The sequence below is a fragment of the Pelophylax lessonae genome, assembly GCF_965119305.1.
Source record: "Pelophylax lessonae genome assembly, chromosome: 5".
In the NCBI taxonomy this organism is placed as follows: Eukaryota; Metazoa; Chordata; class Amphibia; order Anura; family Ranidae; genus Pelophylax; species Pelophylax lessonae.
The window spans coordinates 202,845,502-202,865,543 of record NC_138772.1 but is presented as its reverse complement, the minus strand read 5'-3'; the positions used below and the strand labels follow the sequence as shown (position 1 = coordinate 202,865,543).

At 46.2% G+C, this 20,042-nt stretch overlaps 1 protein-coding gene across 1 annotated transcript in view; it reads right to left on the bottom strand.

The window, feature by feature from the left end:
* The window catches only part of SUGCT (succinyl-CoA:glutarate-CoA transferase), a 1,523,809-nt gene that overhangs the window by 1,282,614 nt on the left and 221,153 nt on the right, over window positions 1-20,042 (bottom strand). Inside the window, exon 8 of the mRNA XM_082259511.1 lies at window positions 19,085-19,228. Within this exon, the coding sequence (XP_082115637.1) occupies window positions 19,085-19,228 (144 nt within the window). The remainder of the gene's footprint in view (window positions 1-19,084; window positions 19,229-20,042) is intronic.

Here is a 20,042-nt window from a genome sequence, read left to right as displayed (position 1 = left end):
GCCTTAACAGGGAACGGAGGATCCCGACCCTTAATAGAATAAGCCTGTACCACCGTCTGTCTGATCCATCTGGAGATAGTCGCGGCAGATGCAGGAAACCCCTTTTTGGGGCCATCCGTGATCACAAAAAGTGAATCCGATTTACGAAACGAGTCCGTAGTTTTCAAGTATACCCTGATTGCCCGAACCACATCCAAGGAATATAACGCAAACTCCCGAGGATGACTGGGCTTAGGACACAGGGAAGGTAACACAATATCCTCATTCAGATGAAACTCTGAAACCACTTTAGGAAGGAAGGATGGATTCGGACGAAGAACCACCTTATCCCTATGAACCACCAGATATGGGGAACGACAGGATAATGCAGCCAGTTCTGACACCCTGCGTGCAGAAGTGATAGCCACCAAGAAGGCCACCTTCTGGGATAACGTAAGCAAGGGAATCTCCCTAATATCTTCAAAGGGAGATTTCTGAAGAACCGACAACACCAAATTAAGATCCCAGGGCGGCAAGGGCGCGTGCACCGGCGGAGTCAGGTGCCGCACCCCCTGGATGAAATTCCGCACCAAGGAATGAGTAGCCAAAGGCTTCTGAAAGAAGATTGCTAACACTGAAACCTGACCCTTGATAGTGCTCAAGGCCAGCTTCTGCTCAACCCCCTGTTGCAGAAAAGCCAAGATTCGGGTCACCGAATAGACACGTGGAGGAAATCCAAGGGATTCACACCACGCAATATAAGACTTCCATGTGCGATGATAGACTTTTCTGGAATTCGCTTTCCTCGCTTTAATTAGAGTAGGAATAACTGAAGCTGACAAACCCTTGTCCTTCAGCACCTGGGTCTCAACAGCCAGGCCGTTAAAGCCAGCGATCGTAAAGCAGGATGGAAAATCGGTCCCTGAGACAGCAGGTCCTCCCTGAGAGGAAGTCGCCAAGGGACGTCCGCGATCAGCCTGACCAGGTCGGCATACCAGGCCCGACGGGGCCAATCCGGAGCCACAAGGATGACTGGAATTCCCTCCACCTCTATCCTGCGAAGAAGTTTCGGCAGCAACTTGAGAGGAGGGAAGGCATACAGTAGCTGATACTGCCCCCACGGGGCGACCAGCGCGTCTGCGGCGTCTGCTAGAGGATCGCGGGATCGAGCTACAAACCTCCGCACCTTCCTGTTGAGCCGAGATGCCAACAGATCCACATCCGGGGTGCCCCAACGAAGGCTTTGTTGGTGAAATACCTCTGGATGAAGATACCATTCCCCTTGATCCAGAAACTGACGGCTGAGATAATCTGCCTGCCAATTTGAATGAATACCGCGGAGAGAGCTGGAACAAACCGTTCCGCCCAACGAAGAATGCTGACCACCTCTATGGCCGCCAGGACACTCTTGGTGCCCCCTTGGTGATTGACCTAAGCCACGGCCGTGGCATTGTCCGACTGGATCCGAACCGGGCTGCCCGGAGTTGCTGGGTCCAGTGAATCAGACAAAGTCTGATCGCTCTCAGTTCCAACACATTTATCGGTAACCTGGATTCTTCCAGGGACCAAAGTCCCTGAGCAGATAATCTGCCGAGAATTCCTCCCCATCCGGATAGACTGGTGACAATCCGGATCCGTGGTGACAATCGTCCAGTATATCGGAAGAAATGACTTCCCCTGGCTGAGCATCGGAGACCGAAGCCACCAGACCAGAGACTCCCTGGTCCGCTCGCTCAGCCGGATCCGATTGTTCAGGAAATCGGGATTCCGATTCCATTTGAGAAGAATCTCCTTTTGAAGGATTTGGGTATGAGACTGGGCAAACGGTACTGCCTCGAAGGAGGCCACCATCAATCCCAGGACCCTCAGGCAAGTCCGAAGGGAAGGCCAGTTGACGGACAGTAACATCTGAATCGTTGACTGAATCTTCTGGAGTTTCTCTGCAGGGAGAAACACTTTTGCTAGGGATGTGTCTAAAATTAGGCCCAGATATTCCAGCCTCCTGGTGGGAACCAGAGATGACTTCTGCAGGTTCATCAGCCACCCGAACTCTTGCAGAGATCATAGTGATCTCCAAGTCTAGCAACAGAGCCTGCGGAGACTACGCATGAAGAAGAAGATCGTCTAGGTAACCTAGAATCGATATGCCCCGCTGTCGCAACAGCGCCAAAACCGGGGCCAACACCTTTGTGAAGACCCGGGGAGCAGAGGCGAGACCAAAGGGTAACGCCACAAACTGATAATGGTTCTCCCCTACGGAAAAGCGAAGGAAACGCTGATGTCCTGTGAAGATGGGGACATGAAGATAGGCATCCTTGATGTCTATTGACGCCAGAAAATCCCCCTGCCGAAGGGAGGCCACTACTGTACGAATGGACTCCATCTTGAATTTTTGTACCCGTACAAAATGATTGAGTGCTCTTAAGTCCAGGATTGGACGCACCTTGCCCTCTTTTCTGGGTATTGTGAACAGGTTCGAATAGAACCCCTGAAAACGTTCTGTCCAAGGAACGTGGACCACCACTCCTTGTTGCATCAAATCCGTTATTGCCCCCCGCAAAGCTTTTAAGCGATCCGGGGATAGTCGGATATTGGAAGGGAAGAATCGCACCGGTGGAAGTGATCGAAACTCGATCTTGTATCCTGACCGTATGACCTCTTGAACCCATCTGTCTGGAATCCTGGAGAGCCATGGGTCCGAAAACCGGTGAAGACGTCCCCCCACCCCAGATATGGGTGGGGGTGCACCTTCAGGCTTTAGTGGTCTTATCTTCAGCTCTGGAAGAGCCGGACTTTTGCTTTGGAGTGCTTTGCCTTATCGCCCGCCCCAGCGGAGCGAAAAAACCTTTTATGAGCGGAAAAGGAAGGCCCCCGTCTATGACGAGGTCCTTTACCCTTAGTATTCTGTGGCAAAAAAGTGCTCTTGCCCCCAGTGAGATCCTTGATAATCTCATCCAAGGTGGCCCCAAACAGGCGATTCCCCTGAAAGGGGAGATTAGCCAAAGCTTTTTTGGAACCTTGATCCGCCAACCAGCACTTTAACCACAGCACACGCCTGAGGACCACTGCTGAAATCGATGCACGCCCCAACAATGGAGTGGCGTCCAGAGCGGCGTCACAGACGAACTGTAGCCCTTGTAACATCTGCTCCAGCAAATCTGATACTGCCGGGGGGATACTTCTCCCCTCTAGGTCACGGCATAACAACTTGGTCCATTCTGTCAAAGTTTGTGAAACTAAACCAATGGCAACCACTGGCCTAAAGGCTGATCCTATCAGGGAAAAAATGAAGCGGGACACGGCTTCCACCTTACGATCCATCGGATCCCTAAAGGACGGAGCGTCCTCCAACGGGATAACAGTAGCTTTATTTAGTCTGGAAATCGGTGAATCCACCAATGGTGGTACTGTCCATTTTTTAAGGAGGGATTCCTCAAACGGATAACGCCTAGCAATGCGTTTGGAAATACCAGGGGTTCGTTTTGGACGACCCCATTCCTCTTTAATTATATTACCAAAACATTTGGGCAAGGGAAACACCCTCGCCATCTTGGTAGGCTTATTAGTACCAAAAGGAATTTCAGTATCAGCTACCTCTGCCGGTGTAACCTCAAGACTTAAGGTTTCCCGGACAGGCACAACTAGTGCATCCACCAACGCTTCTTCTTGTGCTATGGCGGAGGCAGAAAAGTCCTCCTCACTGTCTGAGGAGACCGTAACCGAGACACAAGCCCCAGAAGAGGGACCTGCAGCTGCAGTGACAGGCTCAGAATCTGTATCTGAAGTGTCAGATGAAATAGGAGTAGGCGGGGGTCGCTTCTTTGCGCCCTGTCCCTGACAGGCCACCTCCACCCGGGATACAAAAGACTCCAAAACCGCTGACAATGCATCAATAGTAAGTGGGAAACTGGAGGGTCCTGCGGCCACCTCGAGGGGATCAGGTGGGGATACATGTGTGGCAGGGTCCATGACTAATCCAGGAACACTTGCCAGCAAACAAAGATTGCAAAAGAAAAAAACTTTTTTTTTTGTGTGTAATCCCCCAGCGCAACAGCGCCCCTCAGTGTTACCTGCTTCGGACCCCCACAGAGAGAGAGAGACCCCAAGGGCTCACCACCTGATGCACAGAAGATTCTACCAAACTGCTCTCAGCGCTGTCCTTTACAGAACAGGAAGTCTTGTGAATAGTTTTCCCGGGTAAAGGAGGCGGCTCCGCCCCTTTACACGCCTTCCGGCGCTCCCACTGCTACTCCTCGAGGTAGCTGGGCGTATCCAAAATGGCCGCCCCCATGCAGGAGACACCAGGCTACGCCAAAATGGTGGCCCCGTGCGGCTTGTGGAAGGATGGCGGCGGCCTGCTGAATCATGCGGTCTGCGGGAGGATGGCAGCGGCCTGCGGGATCCGTGCGGCCTGCGGAAGGAGGGCGGCAGCCTGCGGATTCCGTGCGGCCTGCGGGAGGATGGCGGTGGCCTGCGGACGGCCTGTGGAAGGATGGCGGCGGCCTGCTGAATCGTGCGGCCTGCGGGAGGATAGCAGCGGCTTGTGCCGTGCGACCTGCGGGAGGATGGCGGTAGTCCATGTAGCTGCATCACTATGCATTAGGTAGGTGCTTGATTATATCACCCTTTTACATGACTATTTCAAATAGTAACGCCAGCCCCTGTCTCCATCCTTGACCCCAGTCATGGCTTCCTCCCTTTACAGCGCCAGCTCTTTACAGTGACTATCAGATAGTCAGCTCCCAAACCAAGCCTCCTGGAGTGGTATCTCTTATTCACCAAATCACACTCAAGAGGGAGATCTGTGAAACATGTCATAGGATAGAGGGGGAACCCAGGATCAAGAGGGTCCGACCATCCACAGAGGGGCCCGTATCCATTCCCAAAACCCGACAGGAAAGAGGGGGAACATTCTACTCACCATACCGGAACAGGCGGGCACCCACTCCTAACAGAACCCCTCTCCACCGAGGTGGGGGGCTGTCGACCAATACACTGGTCGTAAGCGTCCTGGCGAGACGTTTAACTCGCAGGGCCAGTCCCTGTCCAGTGGGACTATGTCGCGGCCGACCCAGCGCGGAGCTAGGGCCTGCACGCGCTCGTAGGCTGACTGGGGTGACCACTGGATCTTAACATCCAGCCTGTCGCCCAGCTCCAGCAAAATTGTTTAAATGTGTCGCGGCCGATCCAGCGCGGAGCTGGAATCTGCACGCGCTTGTAGGTCGGCTGGGGTGACCACTGGACCTCAACATCCAGCCCGTCGCCCAGATCCGGCATAATTGCTTGAAGATCTCACAGGAACAACTGGAGAAAAAAAGCTAACTTAAAAGAATCTATCTAAAAAATCTTGCCAGGACCAAAGATCCCAGCAAGGAACTTAGGTCCTTACTCCTGACTAGACAGAAAAAAACTGACATCCTGTAGCAGAGAGAGAGAGGATATACCCTCTGGGACTGCCCCTAAGGTGTGGCCAGAACGTTTTCTTCTGCCTAGTGTCCTACTCCTGTAGAGGGCAGTATAACCCAATTTGATATTAATCAAAGAGGACTGCGTCTGTCAATGAGCGACAGAGAAAGAGTATATTATCAGCGGCTAGATAAATGAGGGCCTGAATTAGACAACTAGATTTGGATGACAGTATGAGATCCAGGGGTCCCAGATATTGTGAAATGTGGTATGATTATTAGCAAAGATGCTAAATAACTCTTCGTTCAAAAAAAGCTATCCATTCGGGATTAGAATTTAGGGAAGTGGGTGAATTATTTTTTTCATGCCTTGGCTATGGGCATTTTAGAAACTAAAAGGATAAAATGAGTATGTTTTAACTGTCTCTTAGTGACACCAGGAGGTTTGAATGCAAGAATGTTAGCCAGGGGTATCTAGAAAGGGGGATCTTCAATAATGTATGAAAAACTTAAGACCAGAAGCGGTTTAGCATTGGGTAGGTCCACCGTATATGGAGGATGTCCCCAGTTGCCTGGCATTCTCTGAAACATAGCCCCAAATATCTGGGGAACATATGAGCCAATTTTGGGGGTACCAAATACCATTTAGTAAGCATTTTTTAAGCGGACGTTAATAAAGCAGGATGCAATAGTGGACCATGCGTCCTGCCAACCTTTACTAATTTTTGGGCCCCCAAATCCTCCTCATATCTGGCAACATAAGTACTTGTGGATAGAGAGGGCAAGCTGTTGAGCTAAGGGGGTGTATCGACAAGTGTGTTCAAAGGCCGTCAGTGAGGTCAGTGGGTCTTTGTCCTGGAGAAGCCATTTGATCCAGTGCCGAAGTTGGGCTTACCGAAAGAGTTCTGAGGAGGGCACCTTGAAGCAGCTTTGGGGGGTCACCCAGGGTAAGACAGATCCCTTCTCCACTAGAGAATATACCATATTGAATTCATGCGAAGTCCATCATGTAAAGGAGCTTTGGGATTTCAAGCCTGGTAGGAAAAGAGAATTGCCCGTAATAGGGAGTTGTGGAGAAAGTAGTTTACCAGAGTATTTAACGGAATCCCATATTTTCAGGATATGTTTTAAAAGGTGGCTAAGGGTGGGTGGGTGACAGGCTGGAAGGGTTCAGGAGAGCACTTACGGTATATATTGATGGGAGCAATATTAAGGATTTCAAGTCTACCCACAAAGGGGCTTTGTGACCCATGTATAACACAACCAATGGTGTAATTTGGGTGGCTTGATAATATTTTAGGATGCTAGGAACGCCTCCTAACTTCTGTGGATGTACACTGTCTGTCTGCCTCCACTTATTTTCATATTACCTTTAGAACCCTTCTTGAGAACTCTTCATGCCAACTCTTGCGGAACTTAAGCGCTACGGGTACTTATCAAACTTTCATGTTATGCCAAAAATCTGAAGCACTAAGTCTCACTATCCCAACATATTTTACTACCTTCAAATCTATCTACCTTGCACACACTCAATTTCTCTCTATTTCCAAATTTCACTCTAAACTGTCTTTCTGGTCTTCTTCTGATTTTTCATGGAAGGGCAGATGCAGTGTTTTGAAACAGAATGTACTCTCCAGGATTCTTTATCTCTTTCAAACAATCCTAAAAAAACATTTGAGCTAGCTTTTTCAAAACATTACAATCTATATTGAACAAATTTGTTTGGGCTTCCAAATCCCTCAGGATAAAACATAGTATTGTCCACAAACCAAAAACATTAGGAGTATTGGCACTCCCTGAAATTGAGCTCTACTATTTAGCCACTTATCTTTCAAGAGCCATAGCTTGGTGTCGACATTCTGATATTAACCACATGAAGATCCAGCCTTTTCTGGCACTTCTTTTTTACAAGTTTAAATAAGTATTTTTTGCTAAAAAATTAATTATAACATAATATATTTTTTGTTAGCAGGGACCCTAGGGAATAAAATTGCAATCACTGCAGTTTTTTATGTCTTTTGGTATTTGCGCAGCAGTTTTTCAAGCGCAGTTTTTTTGGAAAAAATACCTTGTAACCGGTTGCCACCCAGCCTATGGCAGAATGATGCCAGGGCTGGCCTCTCGTCCCACCAGGTGAATGTCATATGACGTTCTCCGAGATCGAGCCTCAGGGTCGCACTGCAATGCGATCTGTCACTGGCTCTGTCCACCAGACATAGCCGATGACTGCTTACTGTACCAGCCCGCTGACAGTACCATGTGACTGCTGTAATCAATCACATCAGCAGGTCACATGACAGTTGTAAACAATGGATGGCTTCCTTACAAGCAATCCTATGTCTAAAATTGTGTTGCTAGCTGTGAACGGTCACAGTGATCACATGGTACAGACAGGGCTAATTATAGCCCATATGTGCCATGTAATCAGCTGTGGCCAATCACAGCTAATCACAACAATTTTATGAATTAATACATTTCAGTAAAATGCTTACATATAGCAATGAAATTCATTGCTACACGCAAACACAATGTGTAAAAAGAAATACTGATCACTTCCCTAAAGTAGTACAACGTTACTATGGTAACATTACATTTCTCTCATCAAAGTGTTTTTTAAAAGCAATTTTTTTGGAAAAAATACATTTTAACCGGTTGCCATTCGGCCTATGTCAGAATGACGCCGGGGCTGGCCTCTCGTCCCTCTGGTTGGACGTCATATGATGTTCTCCTGGATCGAGCCTTGGGGCCGGACTGCAATCTGTCACTGGCTGTGTCCACCAGACACAGCCACTTACTTCTTACTGTACCAACCCACTGCCAGCACCATGTGACTGTTGTAATCAATCACAGCAGGTCATATGAGTTCCTTCACATAGCTTCCTTTCAAGCTATCCATTGTGTACAATTGTGTTGCTAGCTGTGATCGGTCACAGTGATCACATGGTACAGACTGGGCAAATTATAGCGATGCATACTAGCTCATTATGCCTCTCTCTTTACAGAGCTTTTTTTTTCTCGTTTTTTTTTTTTTGGGACTTTACTTCCTCTTTAAGACTGAGCCTATTTTTGACACATTTTGTTTACAAGTTTTTGCTAGAAAACTACTTAGAACCCCCAAACATTATATATATTTTTTAGCAAAGACTCCTGAGAATAAAATGGCGGTCATTGCAAAATTTTTTGTCACGCTGTATTTGTGCAGTGGTCTTTCAAGCTCCATTTGTTTGGAAGAATTAAGAAAAATCACATCTCACTGCATTTAAAAATAACTAAACAGTAAAGTTATCCCATTTTTTGGATATCGTGAAAGATGATGTCACGCCAAGTAAATAGATACCCAACATGTTACGGTTTAAAACTGCGCACACCCGCGGAATGGCGTCAAACTACGGTCAATAAAAATCTCCATAGGTGACGCTCTGTTTTTTAATTATTGCTCACGCTCTGGCGATCGCGGCGATACCTCACGTGTGGTTTGAACAGCGATTTCATTTGCGGCGCGACTTCAGTATACGTTTTAATTCATGCGCGAGCTCACGCCGACGGGGGCGGCTAAAATTTTTTTTTTTTTCCTATTTCTTTTTTTTTTTTTTATTTTAACACAGGTTTTTAAAAAAAAATTTAATCTGATCACTTTTATTGCTGTCACAATCAATGTAAACATCCCTTGTGACAGCGATATGCAGTGACAGGTACTCTTTATGGAGGGATCGAGGGTCCAAAAGACCCTAGACCCCTCCACTGAACTTCCATGTATTCAAAACGCCAAAAACTGCATTTTTGAATGCACTCACTTTTTGAAACTGCCGCCTTTAGCAGCTAATGAACGCTGCCCCTGGGTTACGTCATCAGAGACCCGATTGAAGCCGCATCCGGCTTAGATTTGGACTCCATCCAGCCAGCGGACGGTGGGACGGGAGACCCGGGCAGAACTGCGGAAGGTGGCGAGAGGGGGGGCGTCCCCTCTTGCTCGCCAGAGTAACGATCGAGCGGCTCCTGAGCCGCATCCGTCGTTACCGCCGAAAAGCCAACCGCCGAAAAGCGGTACTGGGATGATGCCTCTAGCATCATCCCGGTAAAAACACTTAAAGTCAGCTGACGTAGGCCTACGTCAGTTTGTGTTAAGTGGTTAACCACTTGCCGACCAGCCGCCGTAGATGTACGGAGGCAGGTCGGCTCTCCCAGGCAAAACCCTGTACATGTACGGCACTCGCCTGGGAGGCGCTATGGGGCGACCATGAGCCGCCGGCGGCCCGCTCCTGCCCCCGTTAGTCAGCGGGGAAGCCAGTGCAGGTGTCAAGTGGCTCCGATGGCCGCCTGGCACAGGCAATCTCCCACTTCTGACAGAGAAGGACGGACGGCTGATGTAAACACAGCCGTCTGTAATTCTCCCTGCAGTGATCACAGATGTCATGTGATCCTGCTATATAGGATCACATGTCTCTGTGATGACTTCACAAGCAACGCCCAGCCACAGTTAGAATCACACTCCTAGAGTCACATTTAACCCCTTGATCAACAATATTGTTAACCCCTTCCCTGCCAGTGTCATTATTACAGTAACAATGCATATTTTTAGCACCGATTACTGTAGTAATGTCCCTGGTACCCCCAAAAGTGTAAAAAATGTCAGGTAGGGGTACAATCTGTCCGCCGCAATGTCGCAGTCCCGGAAACAATCGCAGATTGCCGCCATTACTAGTAAAAAAAAAAAAAACAATAAAAGTGACATAAATCTTTCCCTTAGTTAGTAATCGCAATAACTTTTGCGCAAACCAATCAAAATAAGCTTATTGCGATTTTTTTACCAAAAATACGTAGCAGAAAACAAATAGGTCGACAAAGTTAAAAAATTTATTTTTACATTTTTTTTTTGAGAATTTCATATAAAAGAATGTGAAAAAATTGGATTTTTGACTTACCGTAAAATCCTTTTCTCTTAAGCTCATTGACAGACGCAGACTTCTTGATTAATATCAGTAGGGATATACTGCCCCCTACAGGAGTAGGACACTAGGCAGGAAAAAGTTCTGGCCACACCTTATGGGCAGTCCCAGGGGGTATATCCTCTCTCTCTCTGCTACAGGATGTCAGTTATGTAACAAAGCAGTGTCAAAGAATTCAACCCAACCCAACTCAAAATAGAGGGGCGGGTCCTGCGTCTGTCAATGAGCTTAAGAGAAAAGGATTTTACGGTAAGTCAAAAATCCAATTTTCTCTGTCGCTCATTGACAGACGCAGACTTCTTGATTAATATCAGTAGGGACATCCCAAAGCAGTGCCACAAATGAGGGCTGGGATAACAGAAATAAAAATCCAATCCAGAAGGCCCAACCGGAGCCAACCAGAAGCATCAAGGACTCATCGAACAAAAGGATGAGACCCAACTGAAAAAAACAAAAAACCCCCGAGGTAGACCAACGGTCCCCTCAAACAGCGGCCTGCAGAACCTTGCGGCCAAAAGAGGCATCCGCCGATGCCAGCACATCAACTTTATAAAATTTTGTAAAGGTATGAACCGATGACCAGGTATCCGCCTTGCAAACCAGAAGCCCCGACGCCTGATGGCGGAAGGCCCAGGAAGCACTAAGAGCCCGAGTGGACTGCGCCTTAACGGGGAACGTAGGAACCCGACCCTTAATAGAATAAGCCTGCACCACCGTCTGTCTGATCCATCTGGAGATAGTCACGGCAGACGCAGGCAACCCCATTCTAGGGCCATCCGTGATCACAAAAAGTGGATCAGCCTTACGAAAAGAGTCAGTAGTAGCCAAGTACACCCTGATCGCCCGAACCACATCCAAGGAGTGTAACGTAAACTCCCGAGGATGACTGGACTTAGGACACAGGGAAGGCAATACAATATCTTCATTCAAATGAAACTCTGAAACCACCTTAGGAAGGAAGGATGGATTCGGACGAAGAACCACCTTATGCCTATGAACCACCAGATATGGGGAACGACCGGACAATGCGGCCAGTTCCGACACCCTGCGTGCAGAAGTGATAGCCACCAAAAAAGCCACCTTCTGGGATAAGGTAAGCAAGGGAATCTCCCTAATATTTTCAAAGGGAGGTTTCTGGAGAACCGACAACACCAAATTAAGATCCCAGGGCGGCAAGGGCGTGCGCACCGGAGGAGCCAGGTGCCGCACCCCCTGGATGAAATTCCGCACCAAAGAATGAGTAGCCAGTGGCCTCTGAAAGAAGATCGCCAATGCTGAAACCTGACCCTTGATAGTGCTCAAGGCCAGCTTCAGCTCAACCCCCCGTTGCAGGAAGGCCAATATCCGAGCCACCGAGTAAGAACGTGGAGGAAACCCAAGGGATTCACACCACCCGATATAAGACTTCCATGTGCGATGATAGACCTTTCTGGAAGTAGCTTTCCTCGCTTTAATCAGAGTAGGGATAACTGAAGCAGACAAACCCCTGTCCTTCAGCACCTGGTTCTCAACAGCCAAGCCGTCAAAGCCAGCGATCGTAAAGCAGGATGGACGATCGGTCCCTGAGACGGCAGATCCTCCCTGAGAGGAAGTCGCCAAGGAGCGTCTGCGACCAGCCTGACCACGACGCCATATTAGGCCCGATGAGGCCAATCCGGAGTCACAAGGATGACTGGAATTCCCTCCGCCTCTATCCTGTGAAGAAGTTTCGGTGACAACTTGAGAGGAGGAAAGGCATACAGCAGCTGGTACTGCCCCCCCATATGGCAATACCACATGTGTGAGACTTTTTCACAGCCTGGCCACATACAGAGGCCTAACATCCAAGTAGCAGCGTCCGGCATTCTAGGAGCACAAATTACACATATCATTTCCTGACAACCTATCGCACTTTTGAAGGCCCTGGAGCACCAGGACAATGGAAACCCCCATAAAATTACCCAATTTTGGAAAGCAAACAGCCCAACGTATAATTTTTGAGGCATAATGAGTCTTTTGAATATGTCATTTTTTTCCACAAGTTTTTGGAAAATGTGGAAAGAAAATGAAAACACATTTTTTTTACACAAAGCTGTCCATTTATGCAATATTTCTAACACATCGCATGTACATAGCAAAACTTGCACCCCAAAATACATTCTGCTATTCCTCCTGAGTATGGCGATACCACATGTGTAACACTTTTTCACAGCCTGGCCACATACATAGGCCTCACATCCAAGTAGCGCTTTACACAAAGTTGTCCATTTATCCACTTTAAGACTGGGCCTATTTTTGACACTTGGTGTTTACAAGCTAAAATCATTTTTTTGCTAGAAAACTACTTTGAACCCCCAAACATTATATATTTTTTTTTAGCAGAGACCCTAGAGAATAAAATGGAGATCGTTGCAATATTTTTTATCACACCATATTTGCGCAGCAGTCTTCCAAATGCGATTTTTTTGAAAAAAATTCACTTTTTTTGAACTAAAAAATAAGAAAACAGTAAATTTAGCCCAATTTTTTTCCATAATGTGAAAGATAATGTTACGCCGAGTAATTAGATACCGAACATGTCATGCTTCAAAATTGCGCATGCTCACAGAATGGTGCCAAACATTGGTACTTAAAAATCCCCATAGGCAACATTTTAAAAATTTCTGCAGGTTACTAGCTTAGAGTTACAGAGGAGGTCTAGGGCTCAAATTATTGCACTCGCTCTAACGATCGCGGCGATACCTCACATGTATGGTTTTAACACCGTTTACATATGTGGGCGGGACTTGCGTATGCGTTTGCTTCTGCGCGCGAGCTAACGGGGACAGGGTGCTTTAATTTTTTTTTTTTTTTTTTTTCCTATTTATTTTATTTATTATGTTTTTATTTTTACACAGTTTAAAAAAAAAAAATGTTTTGATCATTTTTATTCCTATTACAAGGAATGTAAACATCCCTTGTAATAGAAATAGGCATGACAGGTCCTCTTTATTGTGAGATCTGGGGTCAAAAAGACCTCACACCTCACAACTACACTAAAAAAGAAAAAAAAAAAAAAAATTGTTGAAAGAGGAAAAAAAAAAAGCAAAAAAAAAAAAGCGGCCCTTTAAACCGGTTGCTAGGCAACGTCTTTTGACGTAGCTCCGGTCCTCCAAGACCATAGAGTTGAATGAGGGCCATTTTGCCCTCACTCGACTTCCTGTCTCTGAGGATCCGGGACCGGATAGTTTTCCCCGCTGCCGGCGGGTCCGGTAAGCTGGGAAAACGTCTGGGACGTGGCAGGAGGGGGGGGGGCACCTCTTCCCCTGCACCGTAAGGGTAATTCCGCGGCGAATCCGCCACTGGGACCACCCTTATCTGAAAGCCGACCGCCCGCCGTTTCAAAAAATACCGGGGTTATGGGGGCTATCTGCTGCCATAACCCCAGTATTTAGCTTTTAATGGCCGACGCATATAGTCGTTAGGCGGTCAGTAAGTGATTGCATGTATATAGCAAACAGGTGACGATGACTGATGGGGTGACAGGTGACGATGACTGATGGGGTGACAGGTGACAATGACTGATGGGGTGACAGGTGACGATGACTGATGGGGTGACAGGTGACGATGACTGATGGGGTGACAGGTGACGATGATTGATGAGGTGACAGGTGATGATGATTGATGAGGTGACAGGTGACGATGATTGATGGGGTGACAGGTGACGATTATTGATGGGGTGACAGATGACAATCACTGACGGGGTGACATGTGACGATGATTGATGGGGTGACAAGTGACGATCACTGATGGGGTGTCAAGTGACGATGACTGATGGGGTGAAAGGTGACGATGACTGATGGGGTGACAGGTGACGGTGATTGATGGGGTGACAGGTGACGGGCGATGGTCACTGATGGGTGACAGGTGACGGGCGATGGTGCACGGCGGTACTGATGGCAGTCTTTGGTGACCGGTGAACTTTAGGCTACGTTCACATGTGAGCGTAGCGATCACGGGCAGAATCACTGTGATTCTGCCCGTGATCCAGAAATCATTGCAAATCGCTGGACGCCTGTGCGTTGCCCGTGATTTGCAATAGCACCCCAAACGCTGTGCGATGTTGCTGCGATTTCCGCCTGCCGAATCGCGGTAACATCGCGCAAACAACGCATGACGCTCCAAAGAAACTCTTGTACCTTTTTTGGGCGTCATGCGATGTTTGCGCGATGTTACCGCGATTCGGCAGGCGGAAATGGCGGCAACATTGCACAGCGTTTGGGGTGCTATTGCAAATCAGGGGCAACGCACAGGCATCCCGCGATTTGCAATGATTTCCGGATCGCGGGCAGAATCGATGTGATTCTGCCTGCGATCGCTACGCTCACATGTGAACGTTATGGGTGTCAATTTCTGGGCACTGATGAGGTGACTGTTGGGTGACAGGTGACATTGGGGGGGGACTGAGGACTGTGTGGGGACCTTTTATTTGTGTGATTTTACTGTGCTTTTACATTTTACAGGTACACAGAGCAGTAACTCAGTGTTTCTAGCTCTGCTCCCCTCATACTGGAAGCTGTATGAGGAGAGAAGAGCTAGTAACACTGAGTTACTGCTCTTTGTTTACATTTTGTGATCGGCTGTGAATGGATTCACAGCCGATCACATAGTAAACAGTCACTGTCAGTGACTGTTTACTACCGCCGGTGACAGCTGTGTTCCTACGGAACACAGTGCCACCGACATGACCGCGCTGCGCGCTCCCGATCGCGCATGCGCGGTCATCTTGTGGGCGCCTTCATTGTGATCGGCTGTGTCATTGGAACACAGCCGATCACGTGGGAAACAGCCACGCCCATTGGCTGTTTCCCCCCTGCCGGTGACGGGGGGTGTCCCGGGGACACCCCGACACCGGCAGTGCAGGGCGGCGCGCACGCGATCGCGCGCCTGCCCTGCTTAAAGTGCCGCCGTCATATGACGGCGGCCCAGGATAATGGTCGCACCGCTCCGCCGTCATATGACGGCGGGCGGGCGGCAAGCAGTTAATATAGGCTTACCTATAGGTACAAGTGTCAGAGGAGGGTTTACTTCCTCTTTAAATTCTATATATGTCTATATGTCTTCACACTAGTCCCTTGCTCTTCTATTGTGGTGTTAAAAACCCTGCTTGCTGCAGTTTTGGTCAGTTAAAAAAAATAAAAACGCACCAAAAAACATATCTCCCCGTTGAAATGTATTCAAAACGCAGCAAGAACTCATCAATAATTCACTTGTATTATGTTTTTGATGCAGTTTTTGAATCACATGACCAAATTTCAAACAAATGACACAAACGGATCCAGCTTCTTGTTTCCAGGTAGGTAAGGAATCTCCTCTTAACTGGCCAGATAACTCATATAGAAAGAAGCAGAGGGACAGACCTCAGATATGCGAGTTATCTGTCCACTTAAGAAGAGATTCCTTACATACCTGGAAACAAGAAGCTGGATCCATTTGTGTCATTTGTTTGAAGCATATCTTTGCTTTTATCTGGCATCCATAACGTAATTGATTGCTCCATATTCTGGGATCAAGATAGCTGGATCCATGTGCTATGTATATGCAGTTCATGTATTTATGAGGTGAGAGGCTAATCTGTGTGGTGCAGGATTTTGCACAGTGGATTACCTTATCCTTTTTAAAGGGTTGAGCACCTTTCAACCACAGGCCTTTTCTGCATGGATTGTATTACAGAGACCTTAAAGCGGAGTTCCGGCCACCAAAAAAAAATTTCAATGAAAATACCCCCGGGACAGTCAGGGCTAGTTACACTTACCTTTTAGAAGAAATACTTACTTTGAAAATTTCTTCTCCAGGGCTGCCATCTCAGGTGTGGGCAGCTGAAGCCAGCGCGATCCTCTTCTGCGTCCTCTTCCGTCCTCTTCGGTCCCACGATGCACTGCGCCGGCCCCGCCGTCACTTCCGGGGCTGCAGCGTCATCCCTACACAGCTTCTGGGCATGCCCAGAAGCTGTTTAGCATGGTATGACGCGCCTGCACCGGAAATGACGTCGGGGCCGGTGCATTGATTCCTGGGAGCGATGACGTTCAGCTTCCAGGAATCATTGCAAAGCAGAAGTGACGGCGCGGCCGCGGCCGCCGAGGGAGGAAGTGGAAGAAAGGCGAGTATATTTTTCTGCAATTACAAGGTAAGTAAAAAAAAATAAATCGTAATTATCCATTTCTGTTACAGGTGACCATAAGCAAGCGGATGGACCAAAATCGACTGTCGATTTTGGGGCCGGAACTCCGCTTTAATATTTATTCTAGCTTTGTATTTTACTCTAGCGTTGCACTTTTTTCATTATTTATCACTGCTGGGTTTTATGTATTTTGACCTTTAGTGTGCAGCTGCTTGATTAATATCTATTTAGGTTTAAAGGTTTTGCGCTGATATGTTTTCTCTGTATTGAATGCATGAAGGTGAAAAAAAAACCTTGAGGCTTTAGAACTACTTGAGGTTTTTTTTTTCCATTAGATTGAAAATAATTGACATCTAAACCAGGGCGATGGCAATAATATTGGCTACGCAGAGCCAGACAATAAAAAGGAGCAGGGTAGTACATATTAAAAAATCCATAAAATATCATATCCCTTAGTAGGTATAATCAGAATCAGGTGTACGATCAACATGGGCAATCCGAATCAGTCAACAAACAAAAAGAATAGGCAAGATGACACAACAACCATACATTTAACCACCCACAACAATTACACACACACACACAGTGCTCTCTTCAAACCCAGGTAGATTTGTATCTGACCCATTTAAACGGAGGATTGTGAAGAAAATAGATCTGCCATTTGAGAAGCCGAAATACCCAGCCAAGTTTGCCATACTTAAGTAACTTTTTTAGAACAGGCACATCCCTTGCTGTATACTATGTTTAATGATGCTGAGAAAGGGTTAACAAAACATACAATACAAGAGCACATAAAGTGTTATCTATAGAGCTGTTACAACCACATTATTTAAGAGCCAAACTCCACATTCCAGTATCCACCATTCAAAATGACAGTGAAAGGTGAATACTGCAATGTGGACTACTTGCTTTGGTTTAAGAACACTTACAAGTTTCTTTCCCACTGCCATTCTGTGGGAGGACAATAATTGGAGAACCAGTAGAATAATTAGCTCATCTCCCTGCCACTCTGATCATTCCACATATCAACATGCCAATTAAAATTATTAATGTGGTGGTAATTTGGTGCATGCAGCATTACTTTGTCAAGCAGCCATCCGACTTGGCGGATGGGATCACTCTGGCCTAATTTGTTTGTGACAGGCGTGTTTTTCAATGGAATCACGTGAGTGCATCTTGTTATTCTTTTTGTTGTGTTACACATAAAGGAGGTTTTACACTAGGGGAGTGCTTCCCTTGTCCTCTCCCTTCCTATCTTCTGTTGCAGATTGCAGCCCAGACCTTATTGACAATCATCTGGGAGAGCAGCTGAACCTAGTGAACCTCATTTAATAAGTATATTTTTAGGTTGTGGAGCACAGGATTAGATGTGTGGTAATTTTGTAAACTGACATTTTTAGAGCTTATAAACTCATAAAAATATAATACACACAAGTTTTTAGTCCGATTCTTGTAACAAAAGTTTGGTCTGAAGCTGTATATGTACTTTGGCACTCAGAGCGCTTTTAAAATACACACACTCTTTGTTATAAATAAAATAAATTTTGACTTACCTGTAAATTCCATATATTGGAGTACAGTACAGGACACAGGATATGTATCCATAGATCCTGGGTTATAGGTTTGTACCTTCAGGTGATTGGACACTGACAAGTTTTTGAGGACACACCTCCTGGACACTTCCCTTACAATATTCCTAGTGGGTTCAAAGAGTGGTTTCTGCAGGGCAGAGAGAACCAATTTGAGATACCAGGGAAGCATTGGGTGCTGCAAGAGGGCTTTGTTGCGAGATATGCCTTGGAAAAAAATTTTGACACGTTTTTCACATCATGAAAAAGATGGAGAAGGCAGAAACAAGTCGTTCAGAGTGCTTAGGGTCAAGTTCTGGTCAAGACCTAATTGTAGGAAGGCTATGCAATTCACAGAGTAATCTCTGGAACTGAAGTGTGCTGTGCTCACACCAGACAAAGAAGGATTTCCAGGTACAATAGTAAATATTTCTGGAAGTGGGTTTTCTTGCTTTTAGCATTGTAGGAATGAGAGACTCAAAGACCCCAGTATCTAAGACTTGGGCTTTAATAGCCATGCTGTTAAAGCCAGAGTCTGAGAAGTAAGAGGGAAGACAGGACTCTGAAACGGCAGGTCTGGCCTGTTGGGAAGAGGCCCAGGGTTTTTTTCCTAGTAGCCTGAGTATATCTATGTACCAAGTTCTTCTGGATCAGTTTGGCCCAATGTGAATCGTCAGCTTCTTCTTCTGCTCTATCCTGCAGAGCTTGCGAGGTAGAAATCACACTAGAAGGGAAGGAATAGCCCTAGACCAGTGCCAAGGTAAGCACCCATGCAGGATCTAGTGCCTAAAGCAACATTACAGGCCATCCCCATGGCATTGGGGTCCAGGTGCGGCTTCCAAAAGATTTGCCGAAGTTGCACCAATCTGGATGCACAGTTTCTATTGTCACCTTAGAAGACAGTAAAGGAGAATATTGTAGAATCTGAGATAAAGTAACCCAAAACATTTTATCTTCTTTCTTTACAGTAATTGCTCTTCATTGTGTTGATATTTCAACAATCCAAAAAATAAATGTTTAAAACAAAAGGAAAATTGTTTTCCTTACCTGTGAAGAAAGTAGATTGCAGTCAATGTGCATTCCTTTTCCTGTTTTACTTCTTTGTAGTAACCCGGCCATTATGGCACCATGTGCATATAATCCTGTTGCAAGATCAGTCATAGCCACACCTGGCCGGACAGGGTCTCCATCCTAAAAGTGAACAAAGATTTGACTAGAGATAACACACAATGCATTTCAAAATCCACAAATAATAAACAAGGACATATATAGGACAATTCTATGTATGATAACATAAGAAAATTAAGTATGCTTTGTCTGTCTCAATGGCTGCACAAAATTTAAATTCTGCTAAAGCTGATACAAATTGTGGCCCAGATGCACACGAATACTCTTGAAGGAAACAGTATTTCTGGCATGTAAATGTCTGTACTTAGAATGATGCAGGCTTGTACTCTACCATTGGGTAAATGTGGTTAACCAAATTATTCCTTATAAAAAGATTATCTATGCAAACAGAAACTGTCCCGAAAAATATAACATATGGGACTTTCAGTGCAATTCTACCCTTACATTAAACACCAATGGGTGTTAATCGACAGCAATATCTTGGCGTTCCCCATGCAAACCACCATGATAACGCATGATTAGTCTATTGACAATTGTTTATTCTTTGCATTACTACAACAAAAGAGACAGCTGTTTAACTGTTTCTATTTTTGTTTATTGAGATACTTGTCTATCTGTTATAGCACTGTAAAAAGAAAACGCTTATGCTTATTCATATGTAAATGTGCAATCTATACTGTGTCACTATACAATTTAAGCAATAAACAGAATTAAAAAAAAATGCATATGGGCTAGGTTTATACAAAAGTCTTGAGATAGGTTTTTCTGCATGCACTGTTTATGTCATCTAGTGCCCTGTTACAATTGAAGGGAATTCACTACCTGTATTACAATATTAAATGCACCGAACAAGTATACATGGGCAGTCGGTGGCTCT